Genomic DNA, 22,055 nt, shown 5'->3' with positions numbered 1-22,055 from the left:
GCATTCACACATTCACCAATGACCCTCATTTAACTGCATACAAAGGGCACTGGAGCCTGGAGCCTTCAGAATGGACTCTGAGCGCAGTCTCCCCCACCCCAGTGCACAGAAGTTCCCACCTGAAGGGCCGCTGGGTGCAGCACCCAGGGTTTCACACATACAGTAGCTAACACTCACATCTTTTGCTAATACAATAATTTTATTCCTAATATTTTAAGGGTTTATTTGACTCTGTGTTCAACCCCATGTCCCCCCTCTCCCCACACACAAAAAATACAGAGAATGCCATCACAGGCAAGTAAACCCAAATCCCTTGAGTCACATCCCAGACAAACCGCTCTGTAACAGGGGAACAACCTCTGTGCAGCCCCACCAGAGATACCTCCTCTGGAGCAATCAGCTCCTTCTTCATCAGGGTGGTAAAGGGTGTTCCTTCCCCACACACGCTTTGTATATTCCTCTCTGGAGCTCTCAGTCCCTCTCTCAGAGTCATCCCCTCCCCGTGTCTTCCCCAAGGTTCCCCTGCCTCTGGCTGCTAGCACACGTGCCCACCACTTGCTCCCTGCCCCCGGCTCAGCTCCCCGTCACCGGCAGGTGTGCACCTCCACAAAGTGGCGGCACTGCTTGCACTTGACTGAGCAGCACCAGCGGAATTTGCAGCTGCATCTCTCCACCACCTCGGCCTGGGCCGTGCGGAAGCCTCGCCCGCAGCACAGCAGCTCGCAGCCATCCACGGCCTGGGACGTCCGGTTGCACTGGCGTCCAGAGGTGCCAAAGACCCCACTGTGGGGGTCCCAGTCACAGAAGTCTGGGCTGGCCACTAAGTAGACCAGGTCGTGGGCTGTGTAGGGTTTGAAGCGGGAGCTCTTGGGGACCAGGAGCTTACGGGACCCAACCCGTTTGGGATGCACCTCTGTGGCCCCCTCAAATTTCTCTTTCAGGACATTTCCCACCTTGCGGAATGGGGGCATCACCTTCCAGCAGGTGCGGACCTCGCAGGAACCTGACACTCCATGACACTTGCACTCTACCGTCATGTGGGACAGGATGGCCTGGCAAGCAGAAAGTGTGTCAGCAGGAGATGGAGGGCCTCACGCAGCCCACCAGAGGGAGCCAGGGAGAAGTAGACCTAAGCCTGCAGTGGAGCTTCTCCTTACCACCCAGGGGTGCTGCATGTGGGGAGCGTGACCCAGAGAGTCAGGGAAAAGGAGGTCTGGGGAACAGGGATCTCTCTAAGGTGTGTGACAGGGAACAGAGAATGAACCAAGGCTGCTCACTGGAATATGAAATACAAGTAACTGATCCACTCATCAACTGAAGGGATCCACTATGAGGGGAAAGAACTGCCCAGAACTACAGTGATCCCTTTGCAGAGGGATATGAGCAGGCCTTCTCAAAAATGAGAAAGGGATCCACTCTGAGGTAGTAGGAGAAGAGATCTACTCCACCACAAAGGAAAGGAACAAGATCCACTGTGAGCCAGAGGGAGGGTCAGGGACCAACTCAGGAGGCAGTGGCTGGGGAAACTGATCCATTCATTCAAAAGAGGTGAAGGGATGGGGAATCTCCTGAAGGCAGAGTGAGGGAAATGGATTCACTTTAAGAAAGAGGCAGAGGAAGGGGAATCCACTTCTAGACTGTAACAGGGAAAGAAAGCTGCTCTGAGAGAAGTGGAGCTGAGGAGTTGGGATCTACTCCAAGGTATATAAGGAACAGGCTCTGCTCTGAGGCCGAGCAATGATAGACTCTGAAGGAAAGGCAGGGAATTGGATCCAATCAGAAGGGAAGGGCTCTCCTCAGAGGTAATCAGTTTGCGGGTGCCACTCTAATCTGCACGAAGGGAGTGCGGGATGGGTCAGGCTCTGGCCCCCAATGAGGGGCCCAGACATCTGGGTATGTTCCCCAGCACATGGTACCAACCTTACCTTCCTACCAGCCTCATTGTTGTGCAGGTTCATGAGTGCTCGGCTGGAGGAGATACCACGGCTCCGCTCAGGGTTATCCACAAAGGCTTGAGAAAAGGCAATACCATAGGACAGGTTGTCAGAGCAGCCTGACCACTGGAATCCTGGGGAAGAGAGAGAGTCCATGAGGCAGAGAGGCTGCTGCAGGTGTGGGGGCAGATCCAGAGGTGTTCAGGCTTCCCAAGCAGAGAAAAGAAGAGCACTCCGCTGATCTCTCCCTGGCCCCACCCTCCCTATACTCTTTTCATCCCAGGGGCATGCAGGGGCAGCACTCTCCATCCCCATTTATTTCTCCGTTCTCCTCTGCACCGTCCCCTACCCAGGGATATGTAGCTAGCTTTGTTGTCTGCTCCCGTTCATCCTTCCAGTTCTTCCCATGCCAATGGGGGGCTTCTTTCTCCAGCATTAACCACCTTCTGTTACCTTCTGGGCTGACCCCACGGATCTTGCGATCACATCCACACTTCTCCAGCTCCCCACGGCTGCAGGCCCGGGTCACAGCGAATGCCACTCCCGCTGATGAGATGGCATGAATGAAAGCAGACTCTCGTGTACCTGCAGAAGAGACAGAAGCAGCCTTTGGAAGAAACAATTTCTTCAAGATTTGTCTAAGGAATTTCTCCTTCAGTTCATTTGTGGAGAGAGGCAACATTGCAGTTTCATCTGCATTAGACACAGGGAGGCAGCCTGACATGCAAGGGCTATGTGATAATGCTGTGTCACTCACAGAAAGGAGTCGTTCAAACAGAGATCCTGCTGGGTAAATCATTAAGGGGAGTTTTGCTACATCCTCAGAGGTCTTGGATCCCATAGCAGGGAGAGGATAGCCCCTCCTGGGAGGGCACCAGGGAGATCCCACATGGCATGCATGCAGCTATCTCATGTCTCCAACAGGGAGGAAAGGGGATGGAAGTCTCAGAAGGAATTTTGGGGGGGGAGAACCAGAGAGCATGCAGTGAGATTGAGGGGGTCAGTGAGCCTGGAGAGTCATCCCTCCAAGTGAAGGGCCTGAAGCCTCATTTCTCAGGACTAAAGAAGGGCAGATAACTAATTTTTTGGTTTGCTGGCAGTTCTGAAGAAAAAATAAATAAAAAGGTTTGGGTCAAACTGAAACAGTAACATATTTTTGGAGAATCAAATTAGGGAAAAATCATTTTGGGTCAAACAAAACATTTTGTTTCATTTTTGGAAATTTTAAACCTTTTTAAAAAAGCAAAGAAAATGAAGGGCTCTGTTCACAAACAAGGAGTAGGCGGTGCCCCCCCTGATAACCTTTAGCTCAGCAGTTGGGGCACTTATCTGTGGGAGGGAGAAAGGAAGGCTCCCAGGTGCGTGCTCAAACTATTCTGGGGTGGAGCTGTCTGAGATCTCCTACTAGAGCTGTTCCACTGTGTATAAAATACTTAAATATTCATTGAGCCACAGTGAGAGACAATGAGAATGACTCTTTCACCCAGTGGTTAGGCCCCCCAACCTGAGAAGTAGGACATCTGCTTCCAGTCCCTGTGCTAATAAATTTTTTATTTGCAATTATATAATTTATATTTTAATAATTATTATAATTATCCACAGTAGAACACCTTCAACAGGAAAGATTGAGCGAGCCCCACATCAGAATACCCTGGTGATTAGGATACTTTTGTGGTAAGGACAGCTGGGGTCAAGTCCCTGCTCCTGAGCAGGCTTTTGAACCTGGGTCTTCTACATTCCAGGTGACTACCCTCACCACTGGGTGAAAAGGTTGGGGGGGAGAGGGAACACCTCCTCCTCCTGTTTTGTGAAGGGTACCTAAATCCCCTTGTAAAGCTAGCCCAGAATAGTGAAGTATTTTCTTTTCCTTTTTTGTTTCAGCTGAAACAATTCACCAAAATCAATACAAAATCACTATATCTTTCAGTTGACCTGAATCTACTTTCCAAACACAAGCACATTCCCCTTGGGTTTGGTGAGCATTAGGTTTAATAGTATGCATGACCATTAGGATGCATAGTCTAGGTGAACATTAGGAGCAGTGTCTGATTGACCATTAGGGGTAGACTTAGGGAGAGGTTTAGCCAGAATACTAGTGTTAGTTATAGCATGTGTATATAGTTTAGTGTTCTACTTACTCTTAGAATTAAGATAAGCATGGTAAGGTTAGGGTTTGGTTTGGGGCTAGGGTGAAGTTTTAAAAGTTAGGTTTACTGTGAGCATTAGGGTGGCGTTTGGACATGAGCCAAGAAGTTGGGCACTGATGGCAAATGTTCCATGCACTGCCCAGATCTGCCTAACTCTTGACCTCTGACCTTGTATGGCAACCTTGCCAAAGACCTGTAGCCCCTGCAGAGTGGAGCAATTCCATCGGCGGTTGTGAAACTGGTGCTGACACTCCTCTATGGCCAGCTCTGCTCCATGCTTCACTGAGTCCATGGCTTCCGCTTGCCGCTGGCAGATCCGCACCTGCTCCTCCGCCAGGCCCTTCAAGCCCTCACAGGCACTGGAATCTTGCAGAGTCCCTCGCAGGGAAGGCTGCTTTGCCAAGTACCTGCGGAGAGGGGTAGAGGGAGTTAGCCACACTCAGAGATGAGCTATGGACACACTAATCGCTCAAAGGGAGAAATACCCCTTCATAGCCTCACTCTTAGAAGAGCCCATAAGGATACTCTCAGACTCCCTCTCCCCGTGTGATCACACTTCCATCCACCCCAGGGGATCCCCCAGCCTCTCTCTTTGGGGTGCTGAGGTCTCCCACAGCTCCCCTTTCCTGTGAGATCTGCCTATCATCTCTTTTGTGGGGATTAGGGTCCTTCACCCTCCCTAGGGGACCGTTAGGTAAGGCAAACTCCAGCCCACACCATACTTACAGCCAGGTCACAGCAAGGATGTGCTGCACTGAAATCAGCACAACATACAGCTGGACAATCTCCATCTTCTTCCTGGAGAGATCTTAGCCACAGCCCCTCTGCCTTAGCTGCACAAACGCCTTTCCCTCCTCCCCAGCGCCTGGTGCCACAGAGTCACTCCCAGGGCAGTCCCAGGCCAGCACTGTGGAGAGCAAGTACCCCCACCCTCCACAACAAGCACAAGCTGTCTCAGGGTGCCTGTCAGCACAGGAGCCCTGGGGGACGAAGAAATCTCCCAGGTTAGCACTGTAGGGGCATTTACAGCACCACTGTCCTCTAGGGACTGTGAGACATAACTGGAGGGTCAGGGACAGGGGCTCCACGACAGCTCTCCCAGAAAGGGGGCTCACATGGTGGAGTCCAACGTGAACAGCAAGCAGCCCCTGCACCCACAATTCCACATGCAGAGTCTTTAAGTCCACTCCTCGGATGAATGCTTTATACTCTCGCCCTCTTTCCCCTGCAAATCACGCTGCCCAGAAGCCAGCAGGGGAGCAGAGTGAGACCCTATTGGTAACTAATAGGCTCCTCTATGCAGTGAAGTCCCAGTGGCACCAATTTGCTGTTACGTGGTGATTCAGTTCTCCGGCATCTTTTTCTGCCACCAGTCCCTTTGGGAAGCCGGGGCGAGTCCCAGTGCTAGTTCCCAAGAGTGGCACACAAAGAGAGCTGGTGCGGGTCTGGGCCTCCTTCACCTCCCAGCTGCCTTTCTTGGTGACTTTCTCTTGTCTGGCTCCTCCGGGCTAGAGATTCCTCTTTTCTGTCCTGCAACCCTCATGGCTACAGCAAACACACACAGCTCAGGCTGCTGCTTTCTGGCTCTCTTAACTCTTTCCCTGGCAGCTCTCCTCCCCGCCTTCCCTCCGCCAGACTGAGGTAAAGGGACAGCCCTGGAAATGGGGTGGGGGGTAATACCTCTCCCTGGGTGGGCTATTTGTGAAAACTGACATGGTCTAGGTTGGTAAATATACCCCCCCCCCAAAAAAAAAAACAAAAACCCTGCACTGTGGAACCTCTGAGGGATTAGGCAAATTTAACCTTTGTGAGCTGGGAGCAGGAACATCCCGAGAGAAAGTTTTTTCCCCTAAACAGGACTGGGAAACGTCCACCCTCCTGTAGGCTAAGGAAGGTTTAATTCCTCATGTAGTTAGTTACAACTGGCTACACCTCTGGCTGTGGCTCAGGACTCATGTCACACATATGAGGTAGTCTTTGCATAGTCTTTACTGAAATTGCCTGCCATACAAACAGGGCTGGATACTGCTCTGTACTATGGGTCCCTCTTTCAGCCCCCCCCGCTCAACTTTCACGTCTCCATCTCTCTGTCTCTTCTTCCCTCCTCCCAATCTTGGTTTTATCTGTTCTGAGACTGAACTCCAAGGCCAAAGGCATGTTGGGATCTGCAGCTCCAGGGTGTAACCTCCAGCACTCCCCCAGCAAGCTGGTCTTACCTGCTGCCGACTCAGCCAGGGGGCGGGGAGATGAAGAAATGCAGGTGGTTATGCTGCTTTCCCTAGTGAGCTGAGGGTCCATGATACAGCTCAGAGGTATAGCTTGGTGCTTCCTGACCCTGCCTGGGACAGCACACGAATGGAAGCTCATGGGCTGAAGTGTCAGAAAATCAGAGAGGTGGGTAAAACTTTCCAACAGGGACAGCAGAGAACTATATGCCAAAATTAGGGACCCACAAAGATCCCACAACCTGGAATGCACATGGTGGGGCATGGGCTGCTATGCTCAGCTAGGACAACTGTGTGGGGAGGGTTGTTCCCACAGAGGGGTTAAAGACTCTGACTGCCCTGTAATGGGGGAAGTGCAGATTCCTCCCCAGTTTGTCTCTCTCTCTCTCTCTCTCCAAGCCTTTAGTGGGGCTGGATTCTCGATGGTAATTCAAAAGACACTAAAAGTAGTAAGAACAAAGATCCCAGCAACAAGGAAGCAGGAAAGGGGGTTTGGCTCAAAAAGGCAAGCACTAAAATGAAATTGGGTGAGATCAGTGGCTGGGCGGCCATTGTATCCTTGCAGGATTTATGAGCAGCAGAGACATATATCCCCGGAGTGTCACCCACTGAATCAGGAGGCAGTGACAGCCAAACAAGGGCCATACAGAATGAGAAAAACAAACACAAGAAAGAACATGCAACAGGCAGAGGAGCTGGGCAGAACAGCAGAGAAAGGGTCCAGGCAGTGATGAGCCCACAGGGGCTTGGAATAGCTTCACAGTCCCAGAAGGGGTGCTCTCACTAAAGCAGGAGGCAGTGACAGACTCGTTGGGGAGAAAGCATAGGGCTCAGAGTGTGGCAAAGAGGAGTGTCTCCGTGGTCCCAACAGCCTCCCCAAGGTGAAGGGCTCAGATACAACAGGAAATGAGACCACAGTGTTAAAAGGCACCAGAGATATTACAGAGGCTATGGAAAGAGGCAGAAAGCTCTCCTACTCTCCTTTGAATCCACCATTCTCAGGCTTCCTGCTACCCCTGAATTTTCACCCTCCAAGCATTGCACAGAGTCTCACATCCTGCAACTGATTCAGCCTAGTGCCGGTTTGGTGTGCAATTAGTGACAAACAGACCCATGCTGTGGGGTTAGTGGGACGGATGCCAGCTGTTCTTTCCTCCTCTTCAGTCCCAATCCTCACACTGTCTGCATCGCTCCCTCTGGCCCTTCTCCCGCTGCAACAGTTCCATTCCAGGGATACACAGCTGGCTTTGCTCTCCAGGGGTTTCATTCTTTAGTGCCATGATTAGTGGGAGCCCAGTGCACTGACAGGAGTCTCTGAGCCCTTGTGCAGCAATTGCTGGGTAATGATTAATTTCTTCTCCATCTCACTTCCTACTCATTTGTCACTCTCATCTGCTGTAGCTGGGAATATCCAAGGACAGGTGACTTTTTTTTTCCCATTGACCATGAATGACTTGGGGTGGGGGGAGTGAGGAGAAGCAATGGGTCAAAAGTGAATGTGTCCTTATGTTTCCAGAGTCCCCACGTTTCAGGGAATCTGCTGCTGCAATCTGAGGGAGTTACTTACATTTCACAACTGTTTTCGCTTCTGCTTTCATAGAAGTGTGGCTCGGCAGGCATATCACCTGCAGACAGCAAAGTCCATTTGCTGAGGCCAACCCAGCAGGGCAACAGGAAGAAGATAGAATGAGAAGGGGAAATGAAGGAGAGAGGGAGAGAAAAACAGCAAGTAATGAAGAGAGCGTTAAGCAGCCACATGCAGAGAGTTAGGGGGAAGTAGTGCCTCTGTGTGCAGTTCTGGTCACCGGTGTTCACTAAAGAGCTATTCACTCTGGAACAGGTGCAGCAAAGAGCTACCAGAATGATCAGGGAAACGAAGCACCTAATCTTATGAGAGAAGACTGGCAGAGCTTGGCTTGTTTCAGACTTCATTTTGTTAGTCTAGAGGAGATAAGATTTCTCTCTGTAAATACATATTAGGGGTGTAAAGGAAGGGAGAAAAGCTATGTAAGCTAAACAGACAACGCTAGCACAAGAACAAGTGGGTATAAAGTGGCCTTGAATACATTCAGGTTGGAAATCAGAAGAAGGTTTCTAACCACCAGAGGAGTGAGGTTTTGGAAAAGCCTCTCAATAGGAAGAAAGGGGGAAGAAACCTAACTGGTTTTAAAATGGATCTTGATACATTTAGGAATGGGATTATATGACAGATTTGCCTGTAACAGCAGAGTACTGGACTCAGTGACCCAGCAAGTCCCTTCTAGTCCTACACTGGATGGGAGGTGCAGGGGCTAGTTTCCTATCTGCCTTTCTACATCCGCTTTGTTTCTGCTCTGCTTTCAGTTTTGATTGCTTAATTGAAGTCTCCACAGTGGCTGTGGTCATCAGGACAAGGGCATTCACCTGCTTCCAGCTCTGCTCGGAGAAAGGTAAGGAGACAGGAAGCGAATTTTTGGGTAACAGACACAAGCAATCCTCTGAACATGTGACCAAAACCTGCCCTTTGGGCCTATAAATACGGTGTGCTTCCCTCTGGTGCTTTAGGGCAATGATTCTTAACCAGGGGGTGTGTGTCATCTCACCGAGATATTTGCCTAGTTTTACAACAGGCTACATAAAAAGCACTAGCCAAGTCAGTACAAACTAAATTTTCATACAGATAATGACTTGTTTATACTGTTCTATAGACTGAACTGTAAGTACAATATTCTATATTCTAATGGATTTATTTTATAATTATATGGTAAAAATGAGAGAGTCAGCAATTTTTCAGTACTAGTGTGCTGTGACTCTTTTGTATTTTTATGCCTGATTTTGTAAGCAAGGAGGTTTTTTTTAAGTGAGGTGAAACTTGGGGGTACGCAAAACAAATCAGATTCCTGAAAGGGTATAGTAGTCTGGAAAGGTTGAGAGCCACTGATTTAGAGAATTAGAAATGAAAATGGGAATCTCGGCTTTCATGTCAAATGCAGATGTTGAGGCCTTTGAGTTACAAAAAACATTGATAATGGGGGTGTCAAGGCTGAAGTTCATCAAATAACCTAAAGACTCAGAAACCAGGTGGCCTGTGCTGTACATTCGGTCAGGCAAGATGATCTGGTGGTCCATTCTGAATTTAAACTCTATGACTCTAAAAAGTCTAAATCCACAATTTATTTGACTTTAAAATAATGAGATAATTTAAAATAATCTCATGGATCTTTTGGAGGCTGATTCAGGGTCTTTTAACTCCTGGGTTTGGAAATATTAGATCAGCCTTGGTGAAAAACCACATACACAGCTCACTGCACAAGGCATTCTCAGGGACAGCGTGGTATAAAGAGACCTTATTGAAACTGAGTGTGGGAGCATGGATTGCTGCACCTTTTGCGGTGGGGAGATACTGCATTTTCTCCAAGAGACTTTACTTTTTTCCTTTCATTTGTTTTCCTTCCTCTAAGATAAAAGTAGCTTGTTTTGTTCCTGGCACTGTGTGTTGGTGGACATGAGTGTGTCAGAAGGTGCATGCAGTGTGTATAGACAGATAACTCCTCTGTAAGCCCTATTTTCACAAGCGAAGCGGGGTTGGTGTGGTCAGAGTTTTGATAGACCATTCTGCAGGGATAGCTGTGGGTGAATCAGAAGGGTGTATGCTCCTCCAAGAGTCAGTACTGATCCCAGTGTCTCACTATGAGGCCAGAGATTACTAGGCAGTTGAAAATGTCTGTTAAGCTAAAACAGATACCTTCACCCTTTGTGGTCCTTAAATACCCTCTGCTAGCCTGGTCAAATACAGGCTTAGGTTGATTCCATTTTGCCTTCCTGTGCTTTGAATGGGTTATGGGATGCTCCTTCACTCCCTGTTTTAGACTTGTGCTGTGTTGCTGTTAAACAGCTACTTTGTCATACCCCAGAGACACCGGCATGTCAGGGGTGGGCAAGGTGATTCTGGATTACTCTTTGTCTTTTTTCACTGGTGGTGGTAGCGTAAGGCTCTGTTAATTAAATGTTAAGTGCTTTGGGATCCTCAAGTGAAAGCAGCCACTTACATTATTGATGATCACCATCTTTCTTTGTCATGTGGCCTCTGCACATTCACACTTAGAAATCCACTCAAAGTGAATAGACCAGTGGTACCTTCTGGAACTCTTGTCCATTGGGGAGCCTGTTCACCCCTTCCCGCACGGCTCTGCGCAGGCAAGGGTATAAAATGGGGCTGCATGCTCCATATGCTGCCATTCCTTTCAACTGCAGACCTGGAGCCTCTGCCCCATTCTGTCATTGACTTTGTTGATTATTCTGCTGATTTTTGTTGAAAATGTCTTTGAAATGAGTTACTACATATTTGAGGTTAGCGTATAGTTATTAAGTAAAATTTTAGACAGCTGCAGGGAATACATGAAATTCTCTTTGAGCCCATACCTGTGACTTAATTTCCAGCAGGATACATAATAACAGACCCCATAGTGAAGTGATCCAAGTTCCAATGCTATGCATCTCATCCATGGGTCTTTCCTACTAAAGATACACGTTTGGTGCCCAGCATGCTTTGGTGAGGCAAACACCCCATCTCAGTGGTCTGCATATCAGTCCTCTTCTCCAAGGGCAAGTAGGTGAGACAGAGCCAGCAACAGGAGGTACTAGCAGCTAAGTTGATTCACAATGGGGAATTTCTAGCATTGCAGTTCCTTGCCCCCTAATGGAATTCCCAGGCCCAATCTAGACATCCAGGCTTGCTTTACAATGATGGGGAGAGTTAGGTACCTAAGAACTGGATTCACAAAAGCCAGAAAGCTGAGCAGGGAGCAGCCTAGCCAATAGGAAATGCCAAGGGTGGAGCCATAGGCACCTACCTGTGGGCTGAAGGGAGGGGCCTATCTCTGCATGGGATTCACAGCCATGAGCCCTATCCTGGAATTAAGCCCCTAAGCCAGGTCAGTCCTCTTTCAAGAAGAAACTGAGGTGGCAATCACAGTGGTAGAGCCCCACTATGTAACTTTAGGCTGGTGGTTAGGGCACTCAGCCAGGAGATGGGAAACACAGAATGAATTCCTCCTTCTGCCTGGGCTGGAGCACAGGGATGCTGGAACAATTTGTGTAGTGGGGGTGCTGAGAGCCATTGAACCAAACTGTAAACCCTGTATATAGTGGAAACCACTTCAAGCCAGGGGGTGCTGCAGTGGTGGGCAAACTATGGCCCGTGGGCCAGATCCAGCCTGTGAGCCATTTTAAGAGGGCCCACCAGCTCCAGCCAGGGTGCCGGGTCAGGGTCCGCACCATGCAGCTCCCAAAGCAGCCTCATGGGCCCACTCCAGCACTAGCAGGGTTGAGGGATGCTCCAGGCATAGAAGCCAGAGAAGGAACATGCCACTGCTTCTGGGAGCCGCTTGAGATAAGCATTGCTCAGAGCCTGCACCCCGAGCCTCTCCCCAGCCCTGATCTCCCACATGCTCTCCAAACACCTCGATCCCAGCCCAAAGCACCCTCCTGCACCCCAAACCTCTCATCCCCAGCCCCACCCCAGAGCCCACACCCCCACCCCAGAGCCCTTGCCCCAATTTTGTGAGTGTTCATGGCCCGCCATATAATTTCCATTGCCCAGTGTGGCCCTCAGGCCAAAAAGTCTGCCCACCCATGCCCTAAACACTAGGCTAAAGGTTATAATGGAGGGCACCCCTACCTCCTCCTCTGTCCATTTTGTGTGGTTTAGATGTGATCAGACTATGATTACGGGATTGGGCCCCAAAGGCCAGATAGACAGGGCAGTGCCTAGTTTGTGAATCCTGCTAGGGTTTAGACATGTGTTAGATGCTGAGCTGCTGGGTAGTGGCAGGACGTAGGTACCTGTGTACGTGCCCAGATGCAGAAATTTTAGATGTCTTGGGGACTTCAGGGATCTGTAAGAGACCATCTTCTGCGCAGGGTTCCTTTCAGGATCTAAGAAACCAGGCCTGGGATCCCTGTCAACCCCTAACTCTGGATATAAGGCAAAAAAAAAAAGCTGGTTCAGAACTAGTGACCATGTCCTGTCTGTGGTTCCAAAGGTCCTTCTGCTGAGAGAGGCACTCTGCTCCTCCCCCAGTTCCATCCCTTCCTCAGGGTTCAGCCCCAAAAACTCCTTCTAATCAGAATGAGCTGCATTCTATGAAACCGAGCTGAAACCTTCATGACCAAACATGAGTTGTCTCTAAAACAGTCTGTAGCAGACTGGATATTTCATAAACATGGGTGGCAAGGTTACAATACCAAATCCAAGAGATTCTAATGGACAGAAAACCTGGACAGTCAGTAATGGATAATTTCCTCCTGGACTGGGGAACAGGCCTCTTAATGCCTTTCACTAATTCCTCTAATACAGTAGTTTTCAATCTGTGGTCCATGGACCCCACAATTGTCCACAGACTAGGTCTAAGATTTCCAAAGAGGTTCACACCTCCATTTGAAATTGTTTAGGGATCCACAAATGAAATAAAAGTTTGAAAACCTCTGCTTTAATACCCAAGGGAGCTATGGAGAATCAGACAGGACAACCCATTGCACCGGCATGGACCAGACAATGGTGGTATTCTGACTTGCTGCAGGTCTACCATGGGAATCCTCTGTTCCTCCCAGTTTTGCTGGATTTACTAATTCAGAGGGAGAGACCGATTCAACATCCTTAGAGTCTCTCTGTCTTGCAGCTTGAGCTATGGGACTTCGTTGCTCAGCCCAAGTTCAGGAGATCCTGCTGAATTCCAAAAAATGTCTCACTGCCGAGAAGGTTTTGCTGTGGATGACCAATACTAACCTCTCTCCAACAGCAGGCCCAAAGTTAGCAATCCTGTAATACATATTACATCTCAAATCACTGGAACTATCCATATCTTCAGCAAAGGTTCATCTTGCAATTATTTCAGCCCATCATCTAGACATGGACAACAAGAGTGTATTTAGTCACCCTATAGCATAGTACTTGCTAAACTTCCAATAGTGGGAAAGTTCTTGTCTGCAACTTCATTTTCTTATGACAGTAGAAGCCCTATTCCTAGATTATTTTTTTTCTCTCCCTATTCTCCTGGGGTGGCTCATGAAATAGACCTTGAAAAGAGTCAAGAACAGGAACTGAGAGGCAGAGCAAAGGGTCAGAGCTGGAGCAAGGAACCAGGAGTCAAGTCAAGGGTCAGAGCCAGAGTTAAAAATCAGGAGATAAGCCAAGGGTAAGTCAGGAACTGGAGGTCAGAGACAGAGTTGGGAGTCAAGCCAAGAGTCAGAGTCAGGAATTGATCCAAGGGTCGGAGCCAGGGCTAGTAGCCAGGGGTGGGGAGTAGAAGCAGGGATCTGGAACAAGGCAGGAGTGCAGAAACAGGACAGAAATCAGGAGGGAAGGCAGAGTCTGATTTAGCAGCCAGCCAAGGATACACCTAGTGGCTCAAACAACTTTTTTTGCCTCCTTCTGACTTAAATAGCGAGTCTGAGCCAATAGGAGAGGTCGGACAGCTTCTCCAATTGAGATCTTCATGGGTGGTGCTTATGGTGAGCTAGGGTCCACCAGCCCACATTCCCTACTGGTACTAGTGAGCTGCCAGGTCATAGCTGTGGTTTGAGGCCTGCCTGAAGACCCACAGACCTGGGTTTGAGACTCACGATCCCTCATAACACTCACCACTTAGGGTGCCCTCCAGTTGTCAGTGGGCTGGGTTTTCCAGGATGGTTCTTGTGGAAGGCCTTTACTAGGTCAGGGCATGGACATTTTCTGTGGGTTACCAGGAGCATTCCTCGGGACTGTAACCCTCCCAATCAAATAGTAGAGTTTACCCCATTTCATTCTTGCATCAAGGATATAATGGATGACGTATTTGTCATGGCCTTAAACACGTATTGATGGGGTTAGTGGGGACGGGCAGTTGAGAATGGTGAGAAAACGTGTCCTGTATATGGAGCTTTAGAAGCGATGTGAGAAACACTGGGTGGATTTGTAGGGATCAGGGCAGGAGGAGTTCAAAGGTAAGTGGATTGATTTGGCAGCAAATTCAGTCAGCGGTCAGGAAGTAGTAATCCAGTTTACAAGATGGCCTGTCTGCATACAGATGTTTGGCCAAAAGCCACACCATCTGACCTATGGAAAAAGTGGGCTGTTCTTGTCATTGACAGGCTGCATATTGCTTGTAGCTTCTTCTGGCCTCTAAGTGGGTTTTCAGATCATCTTGGTCCAATGGATCTGTTGCACCCAATCAAAAGCTGCAGGGTTGTGGGTAGTTCTTTGATAGAAACTAGTGTGGAACCCATAGTTTGGGGTGGAAAAAGGAGGGGGGCCTTTGTCTTGTAGATCCGCGTTTCTCAAACTGGGGTCTGCAGACCCCTGTGGGTCCGTGAGGGTAGTCTATGGGGTCTGTGGTCCCTGCTGATCAACTCTTCCCCCTCCCTCCCAGCACTTCCTGCATGCTGGGGAACAGCTGTTGAGTGGTGTGCTGGGAGGGAGGGGGAGGAGCGGGGATGGGGTGCATTCGGAGGAGAGTGTGGAAAGAGGCAGGGAGGGGTGAGGCCTTGGGGGAAGGGTGGAGTGTGGGTGGGACTTGGGACTGAGTGGGGGGCTCGGAGAACTGCAAAAAATCTTAAAATCAAAATGGGGGGTCCTCAGGTTGCTAATGTTTGAGAACCGCTGTTGTAGACAATTGTTCCACCTTATAGTATGCAAACTCCACGTGGGATAGTAGTGAGTACCAGTCATCCTGGTGGTGGTTTATATAGCGCTGTAAGTACTGTTTCAAACTTTGGTTTGTTCTTTCTGTCTGACTGTTTGACTGGGGAGAAGTGGAGGAGAGAAAAGCAAGAATACCCAACATCCAGAGAACTTCATGCCAGAAGCAGGAGATAAATCGTGCACCGTGATCAGAGATGATGCCCTCTGGGAGGCCATGGAGGCAGACAACTTGATCCATCTAGAGCTGGGTGGTTTCCTGGGAGGAGGGCCGGCCAGTGCAGGGGATGAAGGGCAGTGAGGGGGGTGATGTGCTCTGAGTACATTGGGATGAATCGCCAATAGAAATTCATGAATCCCAGGAAGTGCCACAGTTCTCAGATGTTCTGTGTAGCTGCCTAGTCGAGGACTGCTTTCACCTGATGAGACTCCGTCTCGATACCCTCGGGGATAAGATGAACCCTAAAAATTCTATGGATGCCTGACCAAAACTACATTTCTTAAACTAAGGGTAGAGGTGATATTGGCATAGCCTTCCAAGGACAGAACAGACATGCATGGTATGTTGCTCAGCACTGTCTGGAAGTATGTTATCCAGATGTACCACCACATACTGGTCCAGAATATCCTAGAACACACTGTTAATAAAATGTTTGAAATCTGGCAGGGACATTGATTAAACCAAAAGGCACCACAAGGTATACAAAATGTCCATAGCATTTTTGAAAGACTATCTTCCACTCCTCCCCAGGTTATGTGCCCAGCAAAGGTCCAATTTTGTGTATATTCAGGCATCCCCCACGTGGTCCAATAATTTGGGAATTAGAGATGGGGTACCAGTTCCTAACAGTGACCTGATTCAATGCTTGGTAGTCCATGCAAAGTTGGAGGCTACTATCTTTCTTTTTAACAAAGAGGATTGGTGCCCAGTAGGTGAGGTAGACTTGCGAATAAAGCCCTTGGCGCAGTTCTCCTGCAGGCAGGTTCACAGGGCAGCCAATTCAGGTTCAGATATGGCATAAATGTAACCAACAGAGTGAACAGATTTTTTGCTCCTGGCTGCAGTTCACCTGGGCAGTCATCATCCCTATGCAGAAGTAGGGTGTCTTTATGTGTCTTTTTTTTTTTTTTTTAAATAAATACAGTGGCAAAGTCACTGTACTAGAAAGATCAGTAGGTGAGTCTGTCAGACACCAGCTACTTCCGCTTGTGACCATCAGGGCTCTACTATGCGTGCTCTACTTCTTGGAGTCAAGCAGTGCTGCCAGCAGTGTTCTGAAGAGAAGCTGGCCTTTCATTCACTAGCATGAACTAGAAGATTATGGAGGGTCAGCCAAGAAATTCCCAGGATCGGGGAAAATGTGCGGGGGGTGAATGGAACTGAACTGCAGCATCTCTTGGTGCACTTGCACAGTGACCTCTACTAGGTCTGGAACAGGCTTGAGCCTTAAGAAAATCTGTAGGGTCTGGACTGCATCCAGATCAATAGTCATCCACTGGACCCAAGTTAATGAGAGCCTGCTGCAGAGAGATTGGAAGGGAGCACTCTAGAACACACAGCTCATCTGGTACTTGCAAACATGGTGTTGGTTGGTGGAATGCATGCTGAATGCTAGCTATGGCAAAGGCTTGACACTCAAGCACATTTTGTCAAGATGCTCGGGCCAGCACCCTTTACCAAGCCTGGGCTGGCTCATTTTCCTAGTTCTCTCTGATCTGGGATCCTCAAGGAGCAATCAGTGTTGCATGACCCGGTTCACTGCAGAAGACACACAGGTTAAAATGTTGCCGACACTCTCTTTACTTGGTGGTGAGTAGTCGGTAGGCCACATCAACTGGCATGGGCTCAACTTGCAGAGCAGGACCCAATAGCAGTGGGCATGGCTCCGATGCCACCTATCTTTCTTCCCGCTGTTCATGCAGCCAACTGTCAAGATTGATAAAGGCACCGGATCTGTCAGGGTCCCAACTTTAGCCTCCTTTAACCTGTCCAGCAGGCCCCTCTGGAAAAGCAACCACGCCTCATTCCACCACATGTCCAATGTGAGATGGCAGAAGTGTGCCGCACAGGAGGCGGCTGTGCCTAACCCCCTGTCAGAGCTTCTGCTCTGCAGATAGAGAGCACAATGTGGGTCCCCAAAGATGGTTGATAGTGCCTGCTGGATGAGTACATTTGTGGGCAAAGCAAGACCGATAGGCAGCACTAGTTCATGAAGCCTCAAAATTGGGAACAATCCCCACTGAAGTACTCTGGGAGGGGCATAACAGGTCCTGACTCAGGTCAGGATGTGGCCCATAGCGGGCCCAGGGTGCAATGTTCTCTGCACAGAGTTGATGGACTTGCCCCTGCAGTGCCTGATTCTCAGTGACCAGCTGTGCCATTTGCATCTGCATAGCTTGGTTGCCTATCTGGAGGCGGGACACCTATTCATAGAGCACCAGCACTCCTTGGGGAAGGGGGTGCTCTGCTGGGTCCATATCTGGCTGGGCCCAACTCGGAGGGGTTGGTGGGCTGAGCAAACTGTTGTAGACTAGAACATAGGCAATCAGGCCTCATGGTTTGAGCAATGGTGGTCATGCCTAGTGGCCAAAGCAGGAGTCAGAAGCCAGGAACTGGAGGTCAGTGATGGAGACAGATTTGGGAGTCAAGCCAAGTGTCAGAGCTGTAGTCAGAGTCCAGCATCGAGCCAAGGGTTGGAGCCGGAATCAGAGCCAGGAATCAAGCCACCGGTCAGAGCTGTGGTCAGTAGACAGCAGTTGGGGCTAAGAAGCAGGGATCTGGAACAAGGCAGGAGTGCAGGTACCAGGAACAGGACAGAAAGGCAGGAATCGGGAACAAGGCAGGGCTTGGGAGTCAGGTGAGAAGACAGTGTCCAATGTAGCAGCCAGCCAGGGATGTACATAGTTGCTCAGACAAATTTCTGTGCCTCCTTCTGGCTTAAATTGTGAGGCTGAGTCAGAGAGGCCCGGACATCCCCTCCAATTGGGAGCTATGTGGGCAATGCCTAAGGTGAACTAGAGTCCACCAGGCGACACTCCTTGCCAGTACCAGTGAGCTGCCTGGTGATAGCTGCAGGCTGAGGACTGGCTGGGGACCCATGTTTGAGACTTGTGATTCCCCACTACCTATGGTGGGATCTGTATAGACAAATGTTAGAAAGAGAGGCTATTTACCTCACAATAATTGGATGCAGTTGTCCACATGGATCCCATGACCTGCCCTCCTTTCCCACTGATATGGAGTCCTTTAGTGAGATGTTCTGTAGGAACTGAGTGGTAGCAGGGGCTGCTGCACACTTTCCACCTTTGGGAGTGGGAACATATGCAAACTCAGCAGCTGCTGCTGGCCAAAAATATTCTGAGCTCATGAAAATGCAGCCCTTCAGTGGGATCTGTGTGGACAAAGCATCTTAAAGAATTCCCATTATTGTAAGGTGGAGAACCTGTGTTTATTTACCAATAAATGAATTTCCTTGATAGGAGCCTTTGCACATTCACATTAGCTGACCGCTTCCCCTCTTCCTGAGAGCCCTGTTGCTCCACCAGGATCTGAGGTTCAGGTGGGAAAGAACTGAGATGTTTGGGTCCCCTGTCCCTCTTATATTCTCATTTCCTGAATGTTGGAACCCCCAGGGGAAAGCGCACAGATGCCACAATAGGGATTGCTTGCAGAAGGTGCCATTGGTCTGCTGCACATGCACAACTGAGTTGTCTCATTTTGACCTGAGTGGTTAGCCGTTATTCAAGATCTTGTGGGCCATTCTGTTAGGAGGAGAAATTTGAAGATAGTCAGGTACTTTTTTGATAAAATCCTGTTAATTTACCGAGAACGTACAAAGTCCTGTTTTCCCTGACCACAGTAGGAATCAAACAGTAGGAGACCGTCTCTTTGCTCACAATTCCAAGCCTCTTTTTAGCTGGTGCTCTACCCAAAAGCGCGCTCTCATAGCTTTTTCTCATGTGCACGCTACAAGTACTTCTCTGTCTCTGAGGCTTCCTTGACACCTTTGTGTGCTTCTCTTGTGGTTTTTCTCCTCCTTCTCTCTCTCTCTCTCTCTCTGCTGCAATCAAAATAATCCCGCAAAATAATCTGTGTTCCAGACCTCTGGGGACCCCCTTGGCCTGCACAGGCTTTCAGGCAGTCTAGTCCTTGGTCAGTGGTTTTCATTGTTCCAGCTATCACCAGACAAAGGGGATATTAAATTGTTCCCTCATTTAGTCTGAATGGCAGGCGGCTAGCACACCCAACAGCTCCAGTGAGATGGTGTGTCTGCCAGGTCTCCTGCATAACAGTGTACAGGCTCATCTCGAAGAAATATAGTCTCTTCATGTCTGCATGCGGGGAGGATATGTGCATCAGTTTTTACCTTGTGGGTTTGTCTAGACTAGGGTAAACTGATAAATTTGTGTCTGGAACAAATGTTGATGGAGCACCTAGAATAGCATTTACAGTTGTGTTGATTAAAGTTAAAACAGGAGCACAAATTCTAATCTGGACAAACTTTTATCATTCTCTGAAGCTCAGGCTTGTTTTCACAGACATTCACTCAGAAATTGTTTATCATTCAACCTTACCTTAGACTTTGCCCTCCCTGCCTCCCCCGACCACCCTGCCCCATCCCCTTCTATTATCTTTCTGCTCCTTCTCTTACTTCCTCCATCCCTCTTTCTCCTCTCTTCTGTCTTCTGGAATACTTATTTCTCAGTCTATTTTATTTTTCTGTGTGTACTAAGGGCAGAAGCCAACACCCTGGAGCTTTTTCTCCCTTATAAATTAGACTCATCCTTCTTGATTTTTCACTCTGATCAGGAACTGTTGTCGTCCCACATCTGGCAAGAACCCGGCATTGCATCCACATCACCACAACTGCTGGAAAGAATCTGTGAAATGTAACCAGTGATTGACCTCCAAACCACCGATTCCAGGAGACGCATTGAAGAGCTGGTGACGGAATCTGCACAGAGAGAGACACCCATCCACTTCCAAGGGGTGGGGGGGGGGATGACCTGACCCCTGCTCCCCTGAGGGTAATGATCTTCCTCCACGCCCCTTAATGTGCCCCATTTGTCTATCAGTGGCCTGAACTACATCACTGAGACCCTTTACAGGTTCTGCCGGGCATGTCAAATGCCAGCATCTCTCAAAGTCTGGACCAATGCAAAGATTACAGCTCCAACCACCGGCTGCACCTGGTTGGGTACAGCCTGATCTTTGTGGCAGGTTTGATGCTCAATGCTGTGGCACTCTGGGTCTTCCTGTGCTACCTGCACCTCAAGTCTGTGGTGAGCATCTATATGTTCAACCTAGCAGTAAGTGACCTGCTCTTCACACTCTCGCTACCACTACGGCTCTCTTACTACTCCAGCCAGCACTGGCCATTTGGCAATTTCCTTTGCCAGGTGTCAGGTTCCCTCTTCCAGATCAACATGTATGGCAGCTGCCTCTTCCTCATGTGCATCAACCTGGACCGCTACATTGCCATTGTCCACCCACTCCGCTGGCGCCACCTTCGGCGGCCCAAGTTGGCCCGGCTGCTCTGCCTGGTGGTGTGGGTGCTTATCCTGGTGGGCTCTGTTCCAGCTGCTGGTGTCCACAGGTCAAGTTCCTGCATCAAAGGGAACCAGACCATCGCTCTGTGTTTTGAAAGCTTCAGTGATGGCCTGTGGCAGAAGCGCATCTTCCCACTGGTCATTCTGGCTGAAATCCTGGGCTTCCTCTTGCCACTGACCTCTGTGATGTACTGCTCAATTAGAATCTTCCAGAAGCTATGCCAGGCCAGTGGGACACAGAGCCTGCACCAGCAGAAGACTATCCGTCTGCTTGTGGTCAATCTGGTAATCTTCATCATCTGCTTTGTGCCCTACAACACAACTCTGGCAGTGTATGGGATGATAAAGGCCCACGTGATTCAGGCTGAGCCACCAGTTCGGGACTCCGTGCGCCAGGTGCTTATTGTCACAGTGCTGTTGGCCAGCATGAACTGCTCTCTGGACCCCCTAATTTACTACTTTAGCACTGAAGGTTTCCGGAACACCTTCAAGAAGCTCCGTCATGGCCAGGCATGGGACCCTGACACAGGGATGGCCAAGACTCAGGTCACAGAGGAGAAACCCTATAGAGCACACTCTAGTCTAGAAGTAAAGCGGTACCCAGTTCAAAACTTCATCCTCCCCAATGAGGACTTGCCACTGGCTCCCATCAAAATATTTTTGAATGGCCCAATTGAGGACTCTGAGATATAATCCTGGAAGGCATGGGGTTGCTGAGTTATAGGGTAGCCATAAGATGCCAGGAAGATTGTGGAAGTTGGCTAGAGTGTACCCTGATCAAACTGGAGAAGCTCAGTAGGGTGGTAAAGAAATGTGAGAAGCCATGTGAGGATGGTAAACTTGGTGATGCAAAAATAAATTATGAAAAATCTTTTACAACAAAATGAGAAATGGTGGATAGACGTTTCTAAAACACTATATTCTGCTATGGGAAACATACAGTGGGAAATATGTACCTAGAACAAACACGAACACACACACACACTCACTCACTCTCTGCTATTTTATTTTGTTCTTTTCTACATAGGTTCTTATACCATGCTCATCATTGCAGAATCTGAGTGCACACTTTGTTGTAGAGGTCTCTAGAACACCAGATAAGTTTTTGTAGTTTAGTGCTGATGTACCTAAAATACACATACTCCTAGGATGTATGCTTGATAAAGATGTGCTGAGGGTAAGATTTTTTTCAAAACTGGGAGCTAGATGCACAAAGGGACTTAGATCCTCTCTCTCTCCTCTCCCCCCCTCCCCCCGCCCCAACACAGTTGGAGGAGGGTGAGGGTGGTGGCGTCCCCTCTTATACAGTATAGCCCAGTGGTTAGAGCGCTTACCCAAAATGGGGGAGACCTGGATGTGGAGCAGGGACTTGAACATGTTTCCCAACTCCCAAGTAAGTGCCCTCATGGCTACAGTGAGTCCTTCTGAATCTACCCTGTTGAAGTTGTTCCACTAAAATATTAATGAGACCAGAGATAGCGTAAGACTGACTGACTCTATTGCTTAATGGTTAGCACACTCACCTGGGAGTCCTGGGTTCCAA

At 49.0% G+C, this 22,055-nt stretch overlaps 2 protein-coding genes across 9 annotated transcripts; one reads left to right on the top strand and one right to left on the bottom strand.

The window, feature by feature from the left end:
- Position 1: 1 nt before the first annotated feature.
- LOC311524796 (protein Wnt-4-like) lies at positions 2-7,598 on the bottom strand. 4 transcript variants are annotated; one of them, XM_084636309.1, is made up of 5 exons: positions 7,484-7,598; positions 4,250-4,488; positions 2,388-2,519; positions 1,926-2,068; positions 2-1,052 (listed from the first exon to the last, which is right to left on the bottom strand). In XM_084636309.1, the coding sequence occupies exons 1-5, from the start codon at positions 7,492-7,494 to the stop codon at positions 585-587; spliced, it is 993 nt and encodes a 330-aa protein (XP_084492435.1). In that variant the 5' UTR covers positions 7,495-7,598; the 3' UTR covers positions 2-584. The 4 variants fall into 4 exon arrangements, with proteins under 4 accessions (XP_084492435.1, XP_084492437.1, XP_084492436.1 ...); XM_084636311.1 differs by lacking the exon at positions 7,484-7,598 and adding an exon at positions 7,418-7,454; XM_084636310.1 differs by lacking the exon at positions 7,484-7,598 and adding an exon at positions 6,298-6,385.
- Positions 6,418-21,358, top strand: LPAR5 (lysophosphatidic acid receptor 5). 5 transcript variants are annotated; one of them, XM_084636348.1, is made up of 3 exons: positions 6,418-6,475; positions 8,650-8,735; positions 19,773-21,358. In XM_084636348.1, the coding sequence occupies exon 3, from the start codon at positions 20,084-20,086 to the stop codon at positions 21,203-21,205; it is 1,122 nt and encodes a 373-aa protein (XP_084492474.1). In that variant the 5' UTR covers positions 6,418-6,475; positions 8,650-8,735; positions 19,773-20,083; the 3' UTR covers positions 21,206-21,358. The 5 variants fall into 5 exon arrangements, with proteins under 5 accessions (XP_084492474.1, XP_084492473.1, XP_084492472.1 ...); XM_084636347.1 differs by lacking the exon at positions 6,418-6,475 and adding an exon at positions 7,674-7,727; XM_084636346.1 differs by lacking the exon at positions 6,418-6,475 and adding an exon at positions 7,938-8,035.
- The last annotated feature ends 697 nt before the right edge of the window (positions 21,359-22,055 follow it).

This window comes from Lepidochelys olivacea (assembly GCF_965140295.1).
Source record: "Lepidochelys olivacea isolate rLepOli2 genome assembly, chromosome: 1".
In the NCBI taxonomy this organism is placed as follows: domain Eukaryota; kingdom Metazoa; phylum Chordata; order Testudines; family Cheloniidae; genus Lepidochelys; species Lepidochelys olivacea.
The sequence above is the reverse complement of the archived record's forward strand: the minus strand, read 5'-3'. Positions and strand labels throughout refer to the sequence as shown.

What these genes read in the sequence shown, in the direction of transcription:
- LOC311524796 (XM_084636308.1), bottom strand. Translation starts at nt 4,872, where the DNA reads ATGGAGATTGTCCAGCTGTATGTTGTGCTGATTTCAGTGCAGCACATC. An exon ending in ATCCTTGCTGTGACCTGGCT is followed by an intron (nt 4,489 to 4,807) that starts GTAAGTATGGTG and finishes CCCTCTCCGCAG; the next exon opens with GTACTTGGCAAAGCAGCCTT. An exon ending in TGGCAAGGTTGCCATACAAG is followed by an intron (nt 2,520 to 4,249) that starts GTCAGAGGTCAA and finishes TCTCTTCTGCAG; the next exon opens with GTACACGAGAGTCTGCTTTC.
- LPAR5 (XM_084636348.1), top strand. Translation starts at nt 20,084, where the DNA reads ATGTCAAATGCCAGCATCTCTCAAAGTCTGGACCAATGCAAAGATTAC.